The sequence below is a fragment of the Hemiscyllium ocellatum genome, chromosome 22 (assembly GCF_020745735.1).
Source record: "Hemiscyllium ocellatum isolate sHemOce1 chromosome 22, sHemOce1.pat.X.cur, whole genome shotgun sequence".
Classification (NCBI taxonomy): domain Eukaryota; kingdom Metazoa; phylum Chordata; class Chondrichthyes; order Orectolobiformes; family Hemiscylliidae; genus Hemiscyllium; species Hemiscyllium ocellatum.
In genome coordinates, this window is record NC_083422.1 from 24,266,215 (window position 1) to 24,290,480 (window position 24,266).

General features: G+C 40.0%; 1 protein-coding gene across 1 annotated transcript in view; it reads left to right on the forward strand.

Annotated features, from left to right (window-relative positions):
* Positions 1-4,841: 4,841 nt before the first annotated feature.
* The window catches only part of LOC132826462 (serine/threonine-protein kinase 32C), a 337,966-nt gene continuing 318,541 nt past the window's right edge, over positions 4,842-24,266 (forward strand). The window contains exon 1 of the mRNA XM_060842398.1: positions 4,842-4,934. Coding sequence (XP_060698381.1) covers positions 4,883-4,934 — 52 coding nt within the window. The 5' untranslated portion in view covers positions 4,842-4,882. The remainder of the gene's footprint in view (positions 4,935-24,266) is intronic.

A 24,266-nucleotide genomic window follows, 5' to 3' on the forward strand; every position in this document is an offset into this window, starting at 1 on the left:
TCATTCTTTAGCCCTGTTAGTTCCCTTAGTACTTTTTCTACATTGATAATAATTGCATGTATTTCCTCTCCTCCCTTTGTGGGACAATTAGAACCAGACAGCATACTTTCAGAGGGGTTATCCATTTATGACAGAGGTGAGGAGGATGTTTTTCTTTCAGAGGATAGTAAATCTATAGAATTCTTTGTGTTGCGGGCTGTTGAAGTTGGCTTGTTAAGCATATTTAAGATGGAGATAGATTTTTAATCAGTGAAGGAGTAAAAGGTTATGGGAAAAAGGCAGCAAAGTGGAGTTCAGGATTATCAGATTGGTCATGATCTCAATGAATGATGGAGCAGACCTGATGGACTGAATGGCCTACTTCTACTCCTGCATTTTATGGTGTTTTGGAGGGAATCTATTTGTTTCCTCTGTTGGTGAAAGCCCAGTGGTATTAAAAGCCTCAGCATTTAAATGGCCGGTGTCACACCTACCTCTGGATTAAGGACCCTGCAGGAAGAAATCTCACCAATCAGTGGCTCTCTATTGCCATTCGCACTACCAGAAGGGAGAGCAGCTTCTGGCATTGCAACCACTAGCGGCCTAGGATCGCTGTGGGATCACAAGAGAAAGATGAGTGAGGGCTGGATCTGGGTTGCAGGGTGTAGGAGCAGGAGAGCAAGGAAAGGAAAAAGGTCAGGAAGTTATCTCTGAGCAGAATCCAACATCCTGAAGCTGTGTCCCTTAAACAAGCATGCAGCTGTGTCAGGGATCTCCCTCCTCTTGCCACTTCCCTGAAGCCCAAAAGAGCACTTTTGGGCTTCTTGTGTGCTAACTCTGCCACCCACTGCTAGTTGAATACCAGTAGTGGTGATGGGATGATAACCTTAAATGGGCATGAATTGCCCAATTGAGGCCCTAATTAGTGTCTGGGCAGGAGGACAGTCTGTGACTAATGCTTCCTGCTCTGGACTAAATTAGGTAGTGTGGAGAAGGTGGTGGGGGTCTCGATCTTCAACAGTTCCACTTAATTGAATTCCACCTTCCTAACTTAGCACCCAATGCTTTTTTACTTTGTCTAAAATGGCATGTCTTTTTTTTTAACCAGTCTTCAAGATGTACCACTAAATATAATTGTACAAGGAAAGTTGTTGACATCAGTAAAATAAGGTGTTCATTTCCTCCTTGATTACTATTTCCTAAAAAGAGCACGCACTGATTTAGCATTAAATTCAATTGTATCAGATATAGGCAGTTGATCCAGCCAGTCCATGCTGACATTTATGCTCCACTTGAGCCCCCAACCTTTTCTCATTTAATCTTATCAGCATAATCCTTATTGCCTCTATTATATGTCTATCTGGCTTCCTTATTGACTTCAACCACTCCCTGTGAGGCATGCTCCTCTTTCGGACCATTGTCAAGAAGTTTATTTGAATTCCTTACTTGATTTTTATACTCACGATCATATATGGATAATTTATATATACACACACACACACACACATATACACACAAATTAACTGTGCCTAAATCTTTCATAATTTAAAGACTTCTATTAGATTATTCCTAAGCCTCTCTTCAAAAGAGCCAACCTGTTCATCCTTTCCTGATAGATATTTCCCAACACTTCTGGTACCATTCTTATAAATTACTTTTGCACAGTCTCCCTTATATCTTTCTGATAATATGATGTCAGAACTATCCTCCTGCTTGCGTGTTCTAACAAAGGTTCCGTTTATGTTTAACATAATTTCTTCACTTTCAATTTATTCCCTCCAGAAATAAATCCTGTGTCATTATTTGCTGATGGCTTCTTTCTATTCCCAGATCCCTTTAATCTTCTTTTGCATTTGCATTCTTATTTTCTGTATGCTTCATCCCCAACTTTCTTGGTTCATCTATCTCTGTTGAAATTCATTTGCTGACATCATACCCATTTGCAATTGTTGATGTTTTCTTGTAAGTCATCGCAATCCTTCTCAGTATTGATCATTTCTCACTCCAGTCCCAGAATGTCAACAATATTTGAGTAAAACAATATCCTCTTCATGAATTAGAATGAAGTAAAGGATAGAATGGACATGTTTTTGCCAGCTTTATAGAGTCATAGAGATGTACAGCATGGAAACAGACCCTTTGGTCCAACCCGTCCATGCTGACCAGATATCCCAACCAAACCTAGTCCCACCTGCCAGCACCCGGCTCATATCCCTCCAAACCCTTCTTATTCATATACTCATCCAAATGCCTTTTAAATGTTGTAATTGTACCAGCCTCCACCACTTCCTCTGGCAGCTCATTCCATGCATGTACCATCATTGTCCATTGACCCATTAGGCAGTGGCAAAGTGGCATGGTGACTCAGTGGTTAGCACTGCTGCCACACAGCACCAGGGACCCAACCTTGTGCAACTGTCTGTGTGGAGTTTCTATGCTTTCCCTGTGTCTGCATGGGTTTCCGCCGGGTGCTCCCATTTACTCCCACAGTCCTGGGGGACTCCAGGGGGACTCTAGGGTGAGAGGGGAAAGATATAAAAGAGGCCTAAGGGGCAACTTTTTCACGCAGAGGGTGGTATGTTTATGGCATGAGCTGCCATATGAATAGGAAGAGTTTGGAGGGATATGGGCCGGGTGCTGGCAGGTGGGACTAGATTTGGTTGAGATATCTGGTCAGTGTGGACAGGTTGGACCGAAAAGTCTGTTTCTGTGCTGTACATCTCTATGACTCTATGTGCTTGTTAGATGGATTGGCCATGCTAAATTGTCCCATAGTGTTCAGGGACATGCAGGCTGGAATAGCCATGGGAAATGCAGGGTAATGCGGATAGGTTGTGGGGGGATCTGGATGGAATGTTCTTCAGAGGGTTGGTGTGGACTCCATGGGCCACACTGTAGGGATTCTATGATTAGAGAATGTTTAGAGCACAGAAACTACAGGCAACATAAATTAACCAGAAAACCAAGAACATCAGATGGTAAAGATCTGAAAAAAACCCTAAGAACTCAACTGTTCTAGCAGCATCTGTTTTGAAGAAGGATCGCTGGACTCTAAAGTTAACTTTGCTTTATTCCCACACCTGCAGAGTTTATCCAGTAAAACCTGCTGCAAGACTTGCTGAGTTTATCGAGCTATTTCTGGTTTTGCTTAAATCAACGCTAGCCAGAATGTAAAATTAGTCGTTTACCTTGAAATACTTGATTGAAATGTACACGAAAGATTAAAATGAAAGCTAAGCATTAATTAGCTGCAGAATCATACTTCGGTGAGGGGCTCTAGGTAATGTTCCCAATGTGCATAATAACAGAGCATGGGCAAAATAAAAATCCCTATTGAGGTGTAACAACTTTCTTTCTCTCTGTTTCAAACGAGTATTCAAACTCTGAAGCAAATGCGTTGCAACCAAGTGTAAATAGGAATTACCTACCGGCGAGCAAACTCAGTGGATCTTGTAACCTGTACAATTCAGAATTTAGAGTGAACAGTTCGAGACTGGACTGAGATTGCTCAGCAGGTAGTTGACACGGTGTGCGGGAGGAGAGGGAGGCTGCCTTCATTCCATGCAAGGACATTAGGGCTTTGCTATGAGCTATTTTTTTTTGCTGAAGATCTTGATTTACACAGCTCTTTAGTTAAGAAGAGCCCTGGATGTTGCTGGACACAAAGGTGTGGGAGTAAGAGACAAACGCTGGGTAGGAAGTCGGGAGGAAACTGCAAGGATGACGAGCGGATCACGAAGGCTGTGCACAGTCCTTGCAGGTTCCTGATGATGGGATATCTAAAAGGAAATGGATATGGGCCACACATAGATTGTTCAGTGTGTTTGGTATATTAGCGGGGTAGGATCAGTCTCGTGTTGCAGACTGTTGTTGCTGTTTGTACGATTCCTTTGTTGATTTGCACTTGAACGGCTTTGGGCTGGTCGTGTTCAATGTGTGCAGGCTTTGACCAGACCACGTTCCAGTTGCCACTGAGACCTCCGAGATCCCAAATCTTCATCCCGGTTTGAGATTGTTCCCCCCCCACCTCTATATATGCAACGCTGCTGGATAAATAAAAGTCCCTATCGTCTCCACGATATTAAATGGGATAATCACACATCCCTCCAATTGGGTTCGCTTGTGCAAAAGCAAAATACTCGATTGCTTCCTCCCGCTTTCCCTTGCAAGCCGTGACAGCGGTGGTCAGTTTCAATGATTGACTGGATCCGGCGGCCAATGGAGCTCAGGGATCCCCAGAGTGGCCGGCAGGGTAGCCAATGGTGGCGGCGGAGGGGCGGGATCTGGTGGATTCCCATCACGTCGCACTTTGTAAGCTGGTACAATGGGGTAAGCCGGGTGAGAGTAGGCTGGCAGTGTGTGTGTGTGTGTGTGAGAGAGAGAGAGGAGCAAGGCAATCACAGCAGCCCCCTGCCATTGTCTTTTGCTCTTGGATCTTCGCCGTAATTTAAAAGAAAAACGAAATTGAGCCATTTCCCAGCTTGATATTGTCAGGAAGGAGAGGACTTTTGTTTTTGGGGGTGGTGGTGGGAGTGTGGATGAGGTGGAAACACAAACAGCAGCTGAACTCCTCGCTTGCCCGCGATGTACCAGTGCCGGTGGTGTGGGAATAAGCTAGCGGGCTGCTTCCAAAGCCACCGTCCGTGTGCCCTGTTCTCCAGCTAGTAGTATTCCACTCAGCGACCACCCCACCACCACCACCTCTCCCAACAGCAACCCCCTTCCCAACACCTTTCAGAGACTCCACAACCTTTACACAGGCTGCAGACTGGGGAGCCGCACGCTATGGCCGTGAGATTGAAGTGACAGCAGGGAGATGCTCGCGTCCACAGCCCTCCCCGTGTCGAACCCACTAAGGAATGCCAGCGGCTCGCCTCCTTAAAGGTCTCAGAGGTGAGAGAGGATGGGAGCGAACAGTTCTTCAAAGCGGCCAGTTTTTGATGAGAAGGAGGGCGGTAAGCACCGAACCGTTTCTGCCTTTTTTTTCTGTCGTACCGGGGGCAGGTTAATCTCCATTTATGTCTACCTGTAATTCTAGTCAATGCAATAAAACCAATGTAAATAACTTTTTATGGGGGGAGAGGGGGGTTACTCATGATTAAGGGGGAGTTTTTCATATCTATTTAGAAAGTTTTTTTTCGCTTCTCAATGGTCAGTTCCATTTCCACTTATTTAGAACAACAAACAGAATAAATGGAAACAACAAATGAACTGTTATGGACAATGTTGTGTCAAATTTTGCGTATTCATCACTGAAACCCCAAGAAGAATCCAAATACAGCACCACAAGAAATACATTAGTCACGGGTTTGATCTCTCTCTCTCTTATATATGTTATTCAATTTTGAGCCAGATACAGATCCGGAGCTCTGATCCTGTATTACCTTAAGCACACTTACTGCGCTCTGAACGACATGATTACATTGATGCCTAATTGGATTTGTCAGTAATATGGATAATACCATAATGGGTGCTTCTTTAATGTTGCAGCATATTTTATGCCAGATCCTTCCTGATGTAGTGGATGCTAATCTGCACACAAAGCTGTTAGCGAAGGAAAAGAAAAACCACAATACTATCACTGCATTGTGCAATTTCACGATGTATGCATTTTAGAGAGACTAAAAACTTTTTAATCCCTGCTTGGCTTTCGTCTATGAAAAAATAATGAACTTTCAGCATGTTTCAGCATAGCGCCTGTGAGACATGTTTGAAAACAATGTTTGTGAAGCAGTAACATTTTCTGGAAAGGTGACTTGCACGTCCACTGGAGACAAATGCCTCGTCAGAACTCATTAAAGTTTGCCTGATAAAACGTTCGATTGGGTAACAGCGATCAAGCTGGATTCCAACGTAATCACACTGTCTGGTTTATCCTATGTAGTCTATTTTCTGAAGACATATCTTTGCTTTGTGGTCGTAAAAGTTGCACTATATTGTCAATTTCCTCAAGTAGTCTCACTTTCCTACAAATCTGCCATCACTTCTGGCTGGAAGAAAAGTAACTGATGCATATCCTTGAAACCTATCTTTCCTTTTTATATTCTTGAACCTACTGCCTCCGAAAACCGTGTGGATTTTTTTTTCAGAAGTCCATGTTTGAATCCTTCCAATCAGTCCCAAAGTGGGCTTTTATCAAAATCACAAATAATATCCTATATTATAGTGTCACAAGGAAACTATTCCCTTTTGTCCTATCTGAGTCCTGGAGGGGCTTCCTTTATCATCCAGCCACATGGGACTGCATGCAGCAACTCTGTTCACAGCAGTGAGAGAAGCTGATGGAGGAACAAATATTAGACAGAACAAGGGATGAATTCCTGTATTCTCCCTAAAAGTCATAGCAAGGTTATAGCACAGAAGGGGGCTATTTGGTCCTTTCTGTCTGTACCATCTCTCAGCAAGAACAATTCAGCTGGACCTAATCCCTCACACTTTCTCCGTAGTCTTGCAATTCTGTTCTGTTCAGATGATTGTATAATACTCTCTCAAAAGCCATGCTTGAATCTGCCTCTTCCATACTCTTGGCAATATGTTGCAGTACCACTTTCTGTATTAAAAAACAACCTCATGTTGCCATTGCTTCTTTTGTCAATCACCTTATATACATGCCCCCTTGTTCTCACACCTTCTGTCAATGGCAACAGTCACCAACCTGTTCAAAACATCTCTATAAACTCCCCTCATCTTCTGTTCTGTCTCTATCTAAGTCCCTCATGCATTAAATTAATCTCATTAATCTTTTCTGTACCCTCTGTGATGCCTTCACATCCGTAAAACTGATCTCATCTGAAAGAAGACATTTAAGGGTGGCACGGTGGCTCAGTGGTTAGCATTGCTGCCTCACAGCACCAGGGACCTGGGTTCAATTCTCACCTGTCTGTGTGGAGTTTGCACATTCTCCCCATGTCTGCATGGATTTCCTCCGGGTGCTCCGGTTTCCTCTCACAATCCAAAGATGTGCAGGTCAGGTGCATTGGCCGTGCTAAATTGCCCACAGTGTTAGGTACGTTAGTCAGGGGTAAATATAGGGTAGGGGAATGGGTCTGGGTGGGTATTTCTTCGGAGGGGTGGTGTGGACTTGTTGGGCTGAAGAGCCTGTTTCCATACTGTAGAGAATCTAATCTCCAACAGTGCAGCATTTCTTTACAATTGTAACGATGAGTGATAATCCATTTTCTAGCTACTAATTCTATTCCTCCTCTTGGTGAATGTCTGCAGCTGAACCAGATTCTTCAAAAGCTTCATATCATATTTGATCCCTAACTGAGTTCATGAACATACATCAATGCCCATGCTAAGGCTTTTCATTCCATCTTTGTAACATCCTTCAATGCTGTCCCTGCCTTAGCTGCTTTACTGCTGAAAACTTTAATAGCCTTTATTATATTTAGATGTCACTAGGCACCCCGATCAGTGTCCCTTATCCTGCCTTCTGTAAAGTTGAGATCAGCTAAAACTCTGCAAATGTGACTAACATAATCAGCACTAACAGGATAAGTTGCTTATCAATGATTGGGTTAGGTTTTTGCATTTTATGGAAGTTTGCTTTATTGAAAGAATGGTCCACAATTATGTTTTTTACAAGATTGAAAATGGCTAACAAAATAATCATTTAAAAAGCAGTCACCTAGAGCCAGTAGCACCTTGTGGAGATGTGAATTATCCATTAGGGGAACAATGCAAAATGAGCAAAACCAGTAATTTCAATCCCTGTAGGGACCAGTAACCTTTAAATAAAAGAAATCCCCACGTGCTGATGGAAAGAAAACTACTGGACAAACATTTACATTTCACTGTCACAAATTTTAATGGTCACAATATTGATCAAACACTAGTTAAAAGGTGAAGGATATTTAAAATGGAAAGGTTTCACTTTAAGCACTTAATACAACAAAACAAAACTATGCAGAGAGACTGGAAGGTTTTGAAAGCCAACTAAAGATGAATTAGGAAATAGTAAAAGGTGAAAATAAACAAGAAGGTCAAATTAGCAAGTAGTATGAAAATAGATAGTAGGTGCTCCTTTAAATATAGAAAAAGGTGGAGAGAGGCCAAATGTAACATAGCACTTTCGAGAATGAGACTGGAGAAATAATAAGTGGGAAGTGGGGAATTGTTAAAATTGCATTGATGCTAAAGAGTACCGGGGAGGAATTGAATGCCATCATCATCATCACAAGAGAAGTAGAATTAGGCAAACCAATGGGGATAAAGAAGGTAAGTTCCTTGGCCCTGATGGCTTGCATCCTAGGATTCTACAGAGATTTGGTTGCATTGGTCGTAATTTTCCAAAAAATCCTTGAATTCTGGAGAAGTACCTGCAGATTGAAAAACTATTAATGTGACAACGTTTCTCAAAAAGAGAGGAAGGCAAAAAGCAATTAAGTACAGGTCGATTAGCCTAACGTATAATGTTGATAAGTATTGGAATCAATTACTCAGGAAGTAATAGCAAAACATTTGGAAAATCATAATTTAATCAAGCACAGTCAGCATGGTTTCATGAAAGGGAAATTGTGTCTGACTAACTTGAGTTTTTTGAGGAAGCTATCAATCAGAGTGGGATAGCAGAACCAGTTGATATATTATATTTTAACTTCCAGAAGGCATTTTGACAAGGTACCTCACGAAAGATTAAGTCATAAGAACTCACAGTCTTGGAGGTAGCATATTGGCATGGGTAGAGAATTGGCTAATGGCCTGGAAACAGTGAGTGGGGATAAAGGGTTCTTTTTCAGATTGGTGAACCATAATCAGTGGAGTTCCACAGGGATTAATGCTGGGACTGCATCTGTTTACAAAATATGTTAATCACTTGGAGGAAGGAAATGTATATACTCCAGCTAAATTTGCACACGACTCAAACGTTGGTGGAAAGACAGGTGCGAGATGGATACAAACTATTTACGGAGAGATACTAACTGGTTAAGTTACAGTTGTTCATTTTGGAAGGGAGAACAAAACAACAAAATATTATGTAAGTGAAGAAAAACTGTAGAAAGCTGCAAAATAAAGGTACTTGGGGTCCTTATGCACAAAACACAGAAAGCTGACACCCAGATGCAGCAGGTAATCAGGAAGGCTAATGGAATATTGGCCCTTATTTCAAGGAGTATCAGAGTATTGATGTCTTACTGAAACTGTACAAAGTTCTGGTGAGACTTTATCAGGAGCACTGTGAACAGTTTTGGTACGCTTATTTAAGGAAAGATATCTTTGCATTGGAAGTACTTCAGAGATGCTTTGCTAGGATGATCCCCGGGGTAGAGGGATTGTCTTAAGAGCAAAGGCTAAACAGGTTGGGACTCTACTCATTGAAGTTGAAGAATTAAGGTGAACTGATTGAACATATAGGCTTCTTAAGGGGCTTGACAGGATGAATTCTGGGAGACTGTTACCCGTTGTGGGACAGTCTAGTACCGGAAAGCGCACCAACAAGGATCAGAAAACCTACTCAAGGAAAGATGACACTTCATTGGAGGGGGTTCAGAAAAAGTTCATGAAGATGATCCCTGGTGTTTTTGGATTTGTTGTAAGTTTATGGATGACACAAAAATAAATGGGAAGGCAAGTAGTGAGGATGACATAGAGTCTAGAGAGGTACATAGACAGGATAAGTTAGTGGGCAGAAGCTTGATGGATGGAATATAATGTGGGGGAAATGTGAATATATGTATTTTGGCAAGAAGAATGGAAGAGCTGAATAATATTTTTATGGGGAGCCACTGCAAAACGGCACTTGGGAGTTCTTGTGCAAGAATCAGAAGGTTGCATCCAAGTTTAGTGGTAACCAGGGAAGGCAACTGGACTGTTAAACTTTATTTCAAAAGGAATGGAATGTAAAAACAGTGAAATCTTGCTAAAACTGTAGAATGCCACAACTGTTAAACTATAACTGTTATACTTTGAATAGTTTTGGTCCCACTACCTAAGAAAGACAGCCTGGTGCTGGAGCAATTCAGAGAAGATTCACAAGGTTTATTCTGGGAGTGGAGGCATTGTCTGAGAAGGAGAGGTTGAGTCAGTTAATAAGACCAGAGGACCAGAAGAAATGGCAACAGACTAGGCCATCTGGCTCCTTGATGACATCCCTTATGTCCACTTTTCTGCATTTTCCCTGTCGCCCTTTATTTCCCCATTGGTCAAAAATCTATTTATCTTAGCCTTAAATACACACAAGGAAGTTTCCCCCACAGCTCTGTATGGCAAGGAGTTCCAAAGACTCTCAACCTTAAGAGAAGAAATTTCTGTATTTCAATCAGATCACCTCTCATTCTTCTAAACTCCAGTAAGTAGAGTTCTAGCCTTTGCTTGTAAGACAATCCTTGCACTGGCGATCATCCTAATCCGAACTGCCTCCAATGAAATGCTAACTTTCCTTAAATGGGTTGGGTGATACTTGTTTAGAAAAATTAGATGAACCCGTATTGAAAGCTTTAAGACTCTTAGATGGCTTGAGAGAAAAGATACAAAGAGGTTGTTTCACCTTGTGGGAAAGAATAGGGACAAGAGAGCATATTCTCAGTGTAAGGGGTCACCCATTTAAGAAAGATGTGAAGAAGTATTTCCTCTCTAAGGGTTGTTAATCTGTGGAGTTCTCTACTGCAAATGGCTGTTTAATCTTCATCATTAAGTTTTTATTTAAGGCAAAGATAGACTTTTAATCGGTAAAGGAATCAAGGGTTATGGTGCAAAGGTAGGAAAATGGAGTTGGGGATTATCAGGTCTTCAAAATGAGCTCTTGAATGGCAGAGTAGACTCAGTGGGCTGTCAAGGCTACTTCTGCTCCTATGTTTTATAGTCCTGTATTTTCAAGTGCTTGTGTTACTTCCTGAAGAAATGTGGCACTGTGTGCAATCTCACAGTCTTTCCAACTCAGCCTGGGTAATGTCGGATTTCTCACTTCACACTGAATCGTTTCAGTCTCTGAGTTAGATTCTTCAGCAGCAGTGTTCCATCTGAAGTCGCCACACATGCTTCATACTGATAAAGTGCAAAACGATAAATACCTCATGGAGTAGTGGGCCTTGATTTCCAATGTTCTTCCCAAGAGAGTTGTAGCCAATGCTTGAAGGACTTGGTATGGGTATTGAATGTAGACAATGTAACACAGTATGCGGAATAACAGCAACATGGCAAAGAGGCAAAAGACAGTTACCTGGGTTCTCAGAATATAAAAACACAGCTAAAGCCATCTAAAAATGGATTCGGCATCCCTGAGTGGTTTACAGATTTTAGCTGAAGGTAAGCTTTGGCAAAGGAGTTAAAGGTGGAATTTCCTGCAAAAGCTACGAAGGAAGTGATAATTAGCATGCTCGCACATCATTTGGGATTCATGGAAATACAAGAGACACCAGGTATTCCAAGTAGTGAGTTACCAGAGTTAGTAATGATTCTGTTCTGGTTAAAGCAGTTTGAACATTAAAAAGAAATGAAGCAGTTAGAATTTGAATTGCAAAGAGTCGGAAATGGAGTTTGAATTGAAAGGATGGAAAGCAAATTAGGAGTTAGCAGTTTAAACTTGAACTTCAGAAAGAGGAAAAAGAAAATAGTGAAAACACCTAAGAGCCTGAATTTAGAGGTCGAGGAGTGAGAAAAGGATAACGAAGGAGATTCAAAACAAAGAACTTTAGCTGAAATCATTGGAATTTTTAATTAAATGACGTCAGTCCAGGGGAAGTCCTGATGAGGAATAGTCTAGCTGTAACCTGAGGCCCAGTAAGGAAAAGTTTGAACTTGTACAGGTCCTAATGAAATTTGAGAAATCCTTCTTTTGTTCAAAACAGTAGGTAAACAAATGAAGTAGCCAAAGAAAAGCTGGCCAGTGCTGGTACAGAGCAGGTTGGCGAGTGGAGCCCATGAGATATATGCATCATTGTCAGAAGAGTTTTTGATGGATTCTGGGGCAGTAAAAAGACTATTCTGGGTGTATATCAGTTAGTTTCTGAAGCATATAGACAATCTTTTCAAAACATAAGGAAACAGCCTGGCCAGAACTAGACTGAATTTGAAAAAGTGAAGAAGCATAATTTTGGACATCATTGGGAGTATATACTATGTGTGAAACTCTGAAAAGTTATTCTCTCGAAGAATTCAAAAATGTGAAAAACTAAAATATGAGCATCTCTAGTAATTAGAACCCGGAAGGATGCACCAGCTAGAGGGGCAGCAGAGATGGCTGATGATTTTGAACTGATCCAATAAATCAAGCACTTTTCCTGTCTTCAATTTGAATCCGAGAAAGTGGGAGACCAAAGGTAAGGAAAATAACTAGAATTTTAAAAATGGACAGCTGGAAATGCCCTAGGTATTCTCTCTCAAGTAAGAATTGAGTGCAAAGTGTTTCCATTGTAACAAGGTGAGACACCTTTATTCAGATTGGTGGAAGTTGTACGGGGAACTCATGAGGCTTACTGGAGCTGTAACAATGAATCCGGAAGAGGAGCTCAGAAAGAAAATACCACTGAGCAAACTGTGGCTTTAAAGACACAACTAGGAGACCGATCATAAATATTGCGGTGAGTGTAGGAAAGGTGGATAAAGTACACGAGAATATAAAGAATTTCCATCAAAAGGAAATGTCACCTCCTTTTCATTAAATAGTATGATTAAGCACACAACTGTATTAAGTTACACAGGAACTATGCAAACTTTTTTGCTGGAGAAAGACAAATGTCCCCCAGAGACTCCATTGCAAGCCAAAGTTTTAATAAATAAAGTAAGTGGAGGATGTATACCAGTTACTTTGCATAAAGTGCAATAAGAATGTGACTTAATGTCTGGAACAGACACAATTGGAATTGTTCAGACATTACTTGTAGAGAGGTTTAACTTACTCCTGGGAATAAATAAGCTGGAACAAAGCTTCGGCGTAAACACAGACAGTCTGAGTGAATTCAAAAAGACAAAATAGTGACAAGAACAAGTCCCATATGTTTTTCCATAATACATAGTGACTAGAGCAACGGCTAAGCAAAGCCCATCAGCAGAGTTCAAAGTGATACCATAAGTAGATGTTGGAGGAGTTGAGCCATTTTTTTAAAGATGAGGAAATTCAAAAGAAGTGTTTAGCAAGTCTTCTTGAGTTGAAACACAACAAGATGATCTAAGTTTAAGCAAGTCAGTACAGTCAGTGATCACTGAGGCTGGAGTGGAAGCTGAAGTTGTTCTAGATTGTTATGTCATAATGGGAATTCTGGTGATGAAGAGAAGATATCCACACAGATGTGTAGATGAAAAACGAACAACTGTTCATCACATTGTGGTACCGCCCAGATATCATAAAGAGATATTATGGGTAGCACATGAAATTCCAATGGCAAGCCATGGGAATATACAAAACTCAAGCATTGATAAGCAGGCATTAATAATGGCTAGGTCTTCATAGGTGTGGAGTGCACTTCTCTAAAATATACTCTATGTATCATGTGGGAAAATCTCAACATAAGATCAAACTGCCGCCATTAGTACCCTTATCAGTTTTGAAAACTTATTCAGCAGTGTTGTGGATGCTGGGGCTTTGAAACAAACACAAAAATGTAGAGAGACTCAGCAGGTCTGGTATTAGAGAGAGAGCTCACATTTTGAATCTGGTATTACTTTTCTTCAGAACAATTCTGAAAAAGAGTCGTACTGGAGTCAAAGTTACCTCTGTTTTACACTCTACAAATTTGCTGAGTTTCTTCAGCATTCTATGCTTGATTCAGTAGTGTTCATAGACTGTTTATGACCATTGGTGAAATCAAAATGGGATACCACTATATCCGTACGATTATGAATATGACAAGTCGACTTTTAGAATTTTATTTTCCTTAGGACAATTACTGATGAAGCAGTAATGTGAAAAGCTGAAAATGTGTTGCTGGAAAAGCGCAGCAGGTCAGGCAGCATCCAAGGAGCAGGAGATTCGAGTTTTCGGGCATAAGCCCTTTTTTCTTGAAGAAGGGCTTATGCCCGAAACATCGAATCTCCTGCTCCTTGGATGCTGCCTGACCTGCTGCGCTTTTCCAGCAACACATTTTCAGCTCTGATCTCCAGCATCTGCAGACCTCACTTTCTCCAGTAATGTGAAAACTCAAGTAACTCAATTTTTTACTTGTAATGAGTTACCAGTTAAAGTACAGATAGACCAAGGTTTCAACATTGTCTTGAATTTCTCAAGACATAATAAGAAATTTGGGATAAAGTAATTGAAGTCCACTGCATATCATCCACAACACATGGAACATTAGAGGGATGCCAAAAGATTCTTGAGCATATGGTTATGAACATTCTCAAGATGCAATAATGGTTTGGATTTCCTCTTATTTTTTACCAGAGATTCCCCAAATAAAACGCAAAAATGATTCCCCAAAATAGGTTTAGTCTATTTGAATCAATCTTTGGCCATGAGATGAGACATACATTAAAATTGGTCATGGAAACATTTTTAAGACCGAAACATCAATCCTCAATGTTAGACAATATGTCCATGTTACAAGAAAGACTCACAGAAGCATGCAAAACAACGCAGGGACATTGAAATCTTCACAGGCAAGGATTGGGCATTCAAACATTCTGAAAGCAGATGATTTCAAACGGGGGTTAAAGTGCAAGTATATTTTACCTTCACAGGACAAATCTCAAAAAACAATGTTCGATCATTCTTACAACGTAATATAAGAGGATAATTAATGTGAATTATTTGATAAATAATCCAGATCGCAGGTAAAAGAATTGGTTAAAACACATAAATATGTTAAAACATTGCCAATTTTGAGAAGAAGATAAAAAGGAGCAAGTATGTCGGATGGTGAGAATTGTCAGGAATGACAAAGACAGTAAGAGTGAGGTCAGAGGAGATTGAACTCCCACTATCGGGTTTGCCAGGACTGAAATAGTGGAACACTTAGACATCATATTTCACATTTTGAGGAGGACAATAGAAAGGTCTACTACGATTGCTTATGAAATTCAAAGAAATCTGTAGAACTACTTTGGGATTTGTCAAACTTTGTCAAACATGATATAGATTTGGGGAATCAGCAGAAATAAAACAACACGCTTATCCTATAAGCCCAGATATACAAGTTGAAGTGAGGATAGTGATTCAGTTCATCAGAAAATAACTTGATTGAACCTAGCCAAAGCAGTTGGAGTTCACCCATACTGTTACTTCCTAAATTGGATATGTCATAGATTCATTGCCATGGGGTCATACAGCACGCAAACAAACATAATCCCAACTAAACTAGTCCCACCTGCATGAACCTGGCCTAAATCCATCCAAACCTTTCCCATTCATGTACATATCTAAGTGTCTTTTAAATGTTGTAACTGTGCTCTCATCCATCACTTCCCCAGGAAGTTCATTTCACACACATGAACCACCCTCTTTGAAAACATTTGCCCTTTGTGTCTTTTTTTAAAGTCTCTCTCCTCTCACCTTATAAATATGCCCCATTCTTGAAAAGCCCTATCCTAGGGAAAATACATCTACCTTTAACCTTATCTGTACCTCTCATGATTTTATGAACCTATATTATGTCACCTCTCAATTTCCTTCACTCCAGTAAAAATGAGTCCAAGCCTGTCTAGCCTTTCAATATAACTTAAACCAGGTCAATTAGATTCTGCATGAATCACATTAAAAGAAAGACAGTAACAAAAACAGATTCATATCTAATTCATTGTAGGATGGCAGAGCTTCATTCCTTACTTTGATTAATTTATTGAAGGTGCACTTACAAGTACAGTACTGTGGATATCAATAGGTATAAAGTGTTGTCAGCTTTTAGTAAATCAAAATGGATTGTTGCAATGTCAAGTCGTAATATTTATATTGAAAAATTCTACTGCCAAATGTTAAACACTTATAAACCTAAGTTGTGTATTTTGTAACTAGTTGCGTGATTTACTTTGATGTATTAATATATTGTAATAACTACAAAGACAACATAGCATAATTTAACTTTATAATATAAAAATTGTTCATTTCACTGGAAAAGATAAAGTAATTTCTGAGAAATTATTATGGGTGATGCTGATATTGTTTGAAGATAAGAAGTGGTAAGAAATTGTATAAATCTTGTGTAATGAGTGAATGAGGATTAAAGAATGTAACTTTTAATGTTTTATTGCATGTGCATCATGTTACATGGTAATGAACCACATTTTGAAAATGATTTTCATCTGCCAAGGATGGAAGCATGTTTGGGCAGGTATAGAAACATATATTTATGGATTGTGATCACTGGGAGGTGGATATTTCGACTTTGCTGGGTTTGCAAATGATTTGCCATGTAATTGCTTGGAACTGGGATGCATGTCTTCTATAGTATAAAGAATAATATTGTCCACTTGCTATTTACAATAAAACAAATTAGAAAAAAAAGTGTCCAGCAAAGTTAGAGAGAGGTAAGGGTGAAGTTTTATTGCTTTATTTGTTGAATAAAAAGACCTCAAGACCACTCATAGATCTACACTCATCTAGCAACAGGGTCTAGACTGGGGCAATGGGTGTTTTTCAGTACTTACCTAGAATTAGATTCCTGATTAAGGGCTCCTGTCCAAAACATTGATTTTCCTGCTCCTCAGATGCAGCCTGACCTGCTGTGCTTTTCCAGCACCACTCTAATCTTGACTCTGATCTCCAGCATCTGCTGTCCTCACTTTCACCTCAAACCTGTGGGCAATTGCTGAAGAACTTTGTGAGATTCAGCACTGTCAATCTCTGTTGGTAAGAGTGAAAATTTGGAATAAAAGGAGCACTCATGTCTTTCAGTGAAGTAGTTTGGAAAAACTTGATAAAGTTTCAAAATATCAGGATTTCTAACATTGCCTCAGCAGAATCTTAAGTCTGGGTTTGAAGATTTCCCACCATTCTGCACCAACAGCAATGTGAACTTGTTGACAAGAAACTGAAGGGACTGTGAGAGAAAGAGACCTCATTGTATCCTTTATGATAGACATCTTGATCCATTATGTTTTCCGTAACATTTGCACTCATAATTGCAGTGTGTGTTTGTGTGAGAGATGTTCTGTCTGTGCATGAATATGTGTTTGCAATTAAAGAGGATATAGTTCAATTTGCACTATAGCTTAGTTGATAACTAATTTGCCATTTATTTGAAGAATAAGTTTGCTTGTAATCAAAATTTATGTACTTACTGAGAACCTGTGGATAGTTGCTGAACATTTTATTGTTGGAAATTTACTTTCTATTCACTTTTTGCTTCAACTTTTATCCCCAAAACAATCTCAGGTTACATAGCATTTCTTGAAATCTAATGATGAACCAAGAAACCAATTACTTCCTTTCAAAGTTATCTACAGTTTTAGTTTTGGCTTCAAGGAGGCATTGCACAAAAAGCAAACAATGCTTTTCTCAAATCATAAATTAGATCCACATAAAATATCATTTATTTATGTTTAAATTTGGAAGTTTTAACGAAGAAGCCCTTTACATTGAGTGTATGCTTATACCTTTCTTGTTTTGGGATCAGATCATATGCATTTCTGGAAACTGAGCATAAACCCACATATGTCTGTTTTTTGATCTACAAGGGCAGAACTAAATTTATTTCAGGAATGTATAACATACGCAGGTGTTCAACTTATTATGCTATGTAATTCTGTTGCCTGAATTGAATCTCAAATGAGTTAACCAGTTTTTTGACTGTATCCCTTGGAAACCTTACACACCTAAATTCTGTCAACCACAGTCCTGAAATTCGAATTGAAATTCATCATTCACAACCATTAAGAAGTTGGAGAATTCCAATTTTTCATTACCCTATCTGTGAAAGTATTTTCCTGATTTCACACCAAAATGGCTGAGGTCCAGTTTAAGTCTATACTTCCTTGTTCACAAATCCTCCTTCAGGGGAAATGGATTCTCTGAGCCAGACTTTCAATTGCCAGTGCAGACAAGGTCAGGTGTGGGCATGCATTATAAATTTCTACACTCAGATGGTGCATCAGTCTTTTTGTTCCTCTAGAACAGATTAAAGAGGCACAGAATTGAATTTTCAATGCTAATAACGGAGATGAGTGAACGGTCAAGGCAGTTTATTGCATAACTGTAAGGGAGCCATTGTTTAAAAAATCTAAAGAACTGTGGATACAAGGAATCAGAAACAAAAACAGAAATTGCAGGAGAATCTCAGGAGGTCTGGCAGCATCCGTGGAGAGAAAGCAGAGCTAATGTTTTGGGTTCAATGACCTTTCTATAGAACAGTGATGTTCAATGCCAGACTGCTGAGACTCTCCTGCAATTTCTGTTTTTGTGCCATTATGTATGGTGGCTATTCATCAAAGATCATGTATATCTATAAAAGAGTCAAATTGAAGTGTCCATGCAATGGCACTCTGCTTAAGCAGAGTGGGTTAAGTACCTGAGTGTGTGTTTGGAACAGTTTGGTGAATCGTGAGACTGCTATCCCTCAGCTCTCCTGCCTGCTGCATTCTATCAGCTGCCAGAAAGCCCAGTAATAGCCCAGTTTTCTTCCTAGAATCACACTTTTTTATGGGGTAACCACCCCCAAGCTGCTCTTCGTGCTAGTTAGTTGGGTACTCAACTCTCCCCTGAATTAATTAGCAACTTCATTTTTTAAAAATCACATTACCTCACTGGCACTTATATTGCATGGAGCTTGGACCCAGAAATGATCTGACTGTCAGCACTCTGACCCTCAGTGTCTATTCCCTGCATAATTTTCTTACATATCAATTAACACAACCTCATAACTGTCTAAACTGAAGAGACTAATGTCATGATTACGTAACATCTCCCCATAATTTAATTGTTTTCACTCCTGTGTCACTTGTGAATTTGTGCTGCTCCTGCAAAGCTGCTCTATTCTTCCCATGGTAGCTAAAACTGAACTCCATATGTGAGATAGAGTCTGACCAAACTTGACACAACTGAAGCATAACTTGCTCTTTTTATAATTTACGCTCCTTTGAGATAAAAGTCAAAATTGTATTAATGTTTTTATTACTAGTTATGAGTTCATAACCAACTCCCAATGCTCCTCCACAGCTCCTAGTCATTCCACCATTAAGAAGGTCTACTGATTCTTCTACCATGTATCCGAAATTAATGTCTCATGCTTCCCAGAGTTACCTCATCTGTCACATTGTGTTCAATTCACTCAACCTGTCTATGTCCCTTAGAGCTTCCTCTTCCCATAAACATAATCTATTATGTCTCCTCATTGACTGCATCATCTGCAGACTTGTTTAAACGACTGTTTATCCCTCCATCTAAGTTGTTGATATGTCTAATTAAGATATAGAGGCGCCTGTGCTGTTTCCAGAAGAGTATCATTTATTATATCATGATCAACATAATAAATTCCATTTATCCCCCCTGTTGAGCACTAATCTAGAACTAATTATCATTCATTCTAAGATTACCTCTAATTTCATATGCTTTTATTTTCTCTCATGGTCTATGTATGGAACCCAAATAAATGTTCATGGAAGTCTATAAATGAACATGCAGTATGTACGTGACTGCTTCAAAATCTTCAAATAGATTTGTGCACTGTATTATATGCTTCACAAATTTTGATGCACTATGATCCCTTGCTGAGTCTCTTAAATAACAATATTAAATGATACTGCAAACATTTTGTGCTCAGAGAGCAGTTAAACCATTTTCACTGCTTAACACTTTCATAAACTCATAGACATTTACAGTACAGAAGGCGCTCATTCTGTCCATCATGTCCATACAAACAAAAATCTGACAACACAGTCCCATTTTCCAGCTTTGGTCCATTGCCCTGGAGACTATGGCATTGCAAGTAAACATCTAAACATTGCTTATATGTTAAAAGAGTTTCTAACTCTGCCTTTCAGGCAGTGAGCCCCAGATTCTCACCAGATTCCTGACTGCAAAAGTTCCCCATAACTCTCCATTAGGCCTTCTACCTCATATCTTAGATTATGTTCCCTGATTATTAACCCCTTTAGTAAAGATAAATTAGTAGATAATTAAATAGGATGATATTTACATTTATAACTTGAAAGTATAATAGGATACCATTTATTTTTTATTTCCTCTTATTGCATTCAATGCACCTATTGTTTAAACTGAATTTGACGTATATTGGATTGTGCCATATGAGGACTGGAATCATCATCATTGGACTGCTGCTTCACTTTAACTTCCTTCCTTAGACACCACTCTGCATCTCTTGATAGGCTTTCTGAACCTGGTTTCTCTAGAAATGCAGAGTGCAGATGGGGAGGGGACCATCAGGTTGCAATAAAGCGAAGACAAGACAATCCACACCCCCTTTTTACTGCATGCTGTGTGGTAAGTTTAACTGGCTCGGTGGCTGAGGTGGCATGGGCTGGGAAGGTTAGTTAGATCAAGGCTAGTCAGATTGGATTGCAGGATGGTTGGATCTTAGCATGGTCAGAAAAGATAGTTTGGGGGGGGGGGGTGTTCAGGGAGCTTAGATGGCTGAATTGTGGGTAAGTTGGGCAGGTAAGAGGATTTTTGATGACATCTATATGAATGATTGAGGAGTAATTTTTGATATTACCAAGAATTAGACCAGGTTTATTCTGTTTTCCATTTTTTGGGTAACGACATAGATAAGTACTGCACAGCTGTCATGAAGCCATAGAGATATACATCGTGGAAACAGATGCTTCAGTCCAACTCATCCATACCGAACAGACATCCCAATCTCATTTAGTCCCAATTGCCAGCATTTTTCCCATGTCCCCCCAAGCCCTTTCTATTCATATACCTATCCAGATGACTTTTAAAGTTGTAATTGTACCAGCCTCCACCTCTGGCAGCTTGTTTCATACATGTGCTATCTCTGTATGAAAAAGTTGCCCCTCAGATCCCTTTTAAATCTTTCTCCTCTTAACTTAAACTTTTGCCGTCGAGATTTGGACTCCCCTACTCTGGGAAAAATGACCTTGACCATATCCCCGATTCACACCCCTCATGATTTTATAAACTTCTCGAAGATCACCCCTTAGCCTCCGAGGCTCCAGGAGACATAGCCCCAACCTATTCAGTGTCTCCCTGAGGCTCAAACCCTCCTGTCCTGGCAACATCTTTGTAATCTTTTATGTACCCTCTCAAGTTAATAACATCCTTCCTATCGAAAGGCAATTGGAAATGTACGCACTATTCCAAAAGTGGCCTCACCATTGTCCTGTACAGCCGCAACATTACATTCCAACTCCTATACACAGTGCTCTGACCAATGAAGGCAAGCATGTCAAACACCTTCTTCACCACCTTGTCTCGCTGCAACTCTACTTTCAAGGACCTATGCATCTGCACCCTTAGATCTGTGCTTGACAACACTCCGCAGCACCCTATCATTAAGTGTACAAGTCCCGCCTTGGTTTGCCTGACCAAACTACAACACCTGGGCGGCACGGTGGCCCAGTGGTTAGCACTGCTGCCTCACAGCGCCTGAGATTAGGGTTCAATTCCCGACTGTGTGGAGTTTGCACGTTTTATCCGTGTCTGCGTGGGTTTCCTCCGGGTGCTCCAGTTTCCTCCCACAGTCCAAAGATGTGCAGGTCTGGTGAATTGGCCTGCTAAATTGCCCGTAGTGTTAGGTAAGGAATAAATGTAGGGGTATGGGTGGGTTGTGCTTCGGCGGGTCGATGTGGACTTGTTGGGCCGAAGGGTCTGTTTCCACACTGTAAGTAAACTAATCTAATCTTAAATTTGTCTAAATTAAACTCCATCTGCCACTCCTTGGCCCATTTGCCCATCTGAACAAGGCCCTGTGCTACTCTTCACGGTTCAATACACTGCCTATTTTGTAGAAGATTCTGGGGAGTGGGGGGATTTGCCTTGCAGAGGTTCAAATTTCCCAGTCAGTTCCACTGGGATCAGCATGTTGGGGCTTTCACAGGAAACTGATGCACATCTTGGGTTTTATATCCTGTGGCAAACCATTCAGAGGTCAGAAGATCTGGGCCAATGATAAAGAATACAATTTTATCATGACTGATACCAGCACTGGGAATAATTGCAAATTTGAAACACTTCTGGCAAGATATGACACAGGCTAGATGCAGAGAAGAATTCTTTATTTTGCCCTATCGATATACCCTTAGCTTAAACATGAAAGATGCACCAGAGTTAAAACTTGCCCTATTTCTCATGCATGTAAGATTGAAAGTCTGAATTTTATGTGAGACTTACAGCCACCAGCCAGAGGAGACTACCATTTTGAAAATATCCCATGTTTCCATTGAAATATCCAGCTGAGCACAGTCTGTTGAGCTTGCTAATCTTTCAGTATAACTCAGTATAAATATAAGGTAAAGTTAATCTTTGATGTCCTGGGATTATCCACAGTGCTTTAAATCCAATGAAGTAATTTTGCATGCAGGCACTATTGTAATGATATTTGAACGTATAACCTGCTTACTCAGCAGCCAGAGTGCAAGACTAATACAAGATAGTTTGTAAATTCTCATTCTGCAGAACTTGTCTGAGTGGCTCAATATATCTTGATGATCAGTGCCGTTAGGAAATGTGAATCTTTGAGCATATGAGGGAATGAATGGATACGGCCGATGAATCAGGGCAAAGGTGAAATGGAGGTTGGAGGTGCACTGAATGAAATTTAAAACTTCTAGCATTTAACACAAAAAAGTTTTGTCTCTCTCTTCTATGTTACAGTCCAGTTATATGTTGAGATCTTACACTGATCAACCTCTCTGTGTTTCCACATCTGATTCAAACTTTACCTGGATGTTCCCTCCGCTACCCTCCAACCTGAAATTGGTGGCAGAGCTACAGTTGGGAAAATTGTGTTACAATCCAAATTCAAATTGTTAACTTTGAAAAAGAATTCCAATACCTCATTTTAATAAATAGAACTATGCCAAGTTTCCCACTTGTCAAACAAAACAAACTTTATTGTACATAAGAGACTTAAACAGGATACACAAAACTTGTTGTGGTTTGTAATTACATCTTACGCATTTAGGTTTACTTCAACACACAAAAATTCTCTCAAAGGGCAATAAAGGTTTAAAGTTATTTAACTTTGGACAATTTGTAAGTAATCAGCTAATTCTATTTATTACTTTATTTTGCAATAAGACAGGCCCATTGTAGATTCTCCCACTTGCTTCAAACCAGGCATTTTTCCAGCTTCCCACATAAGGTTCAAATAGAGACTAAGTTTCACCAGTCTTCAATGTGGGTCAGTGATGAAGTTAGTGTTTATTCTGTTTATGGTCAGGTTTGTTATAATTAGTATTTTCTTTTGTTACCTTTTCTCAGTCAGCTGCAAACCGCATCACATCCACATTGCGACAAATTATGCCAGCGAAACCTGAGATAAATAGAAACATTTTAAAATCACGAGGGATATAGATATGGTGAATGGCAGTGCCTTTTCCTTATGGTGGGTGCTCTGCTCAAAGTATGCATGCTTAAGGTTGTGATGTGTTCTTCTGCCCAGCCTCTAACATGCTTTTGTAGCTACATCATCTAAGTGGCTGGTCCAGTTAAATCTCTGATCAGTGGTAACTCCTAATGTTGTTGATTGGAGGTGTTCAATGATGGGAATACCATCGCGTGTCAAAAGGAGATCATTAAATTCTCTCTTGTTGGAAATGGTCATTGCTTAGCACTTGCATAGCAGGAATGTTTCTTGTCACTTATTTGTCCAAATCTGAATATTGTCCTAGTCTTGCTGTATACCTGCAGAGGCAGCTTCATTATCTGAGAGGTCACAAATGAAATGGAGCATTGTGCAATTATTGGCAAACATCTCCACTTGTGATCGCATGTTGAAGAGATTGATGAAGCAACTGAAGGTGGTTGGACCCAAAACATGACCCTGAGGAACTAAAGGGGCTGTTGTGTTGCAGTGGTAGCCTTTCTACTATGTGCTAGGTTAAAGTCCAACCTGCTTCAGAATTAACATCTTTGAACAGATTGATATGGAAAATATCTACCCTGAGGAACTCCTATGTGTTGTTCTGAGGCTGATTGGCCTCCAATGACTGCAAATAGCTTCTTTTGTGTTAGATATTGTGTCAACTAGTCGGGTTTTCCCTCCTGATTCCAATTTATTGGGGATGATGCCACAGTCTGCATGTCCTTTTATATCAAGGGTAATCACTCTTACTTCATCTCTGGAATTTGGCTCTGTTGTCCACATTCTGATCAAGGCAGCAATGAAGACAGGAGCCGGGTGGTCTTGGCAGAACACAAATTGCACCGGTGAGCAGACTATTTATTTCTAAGTGTCATTTGACAATGCTATAAGCAATACCTTCTATCATTTTGC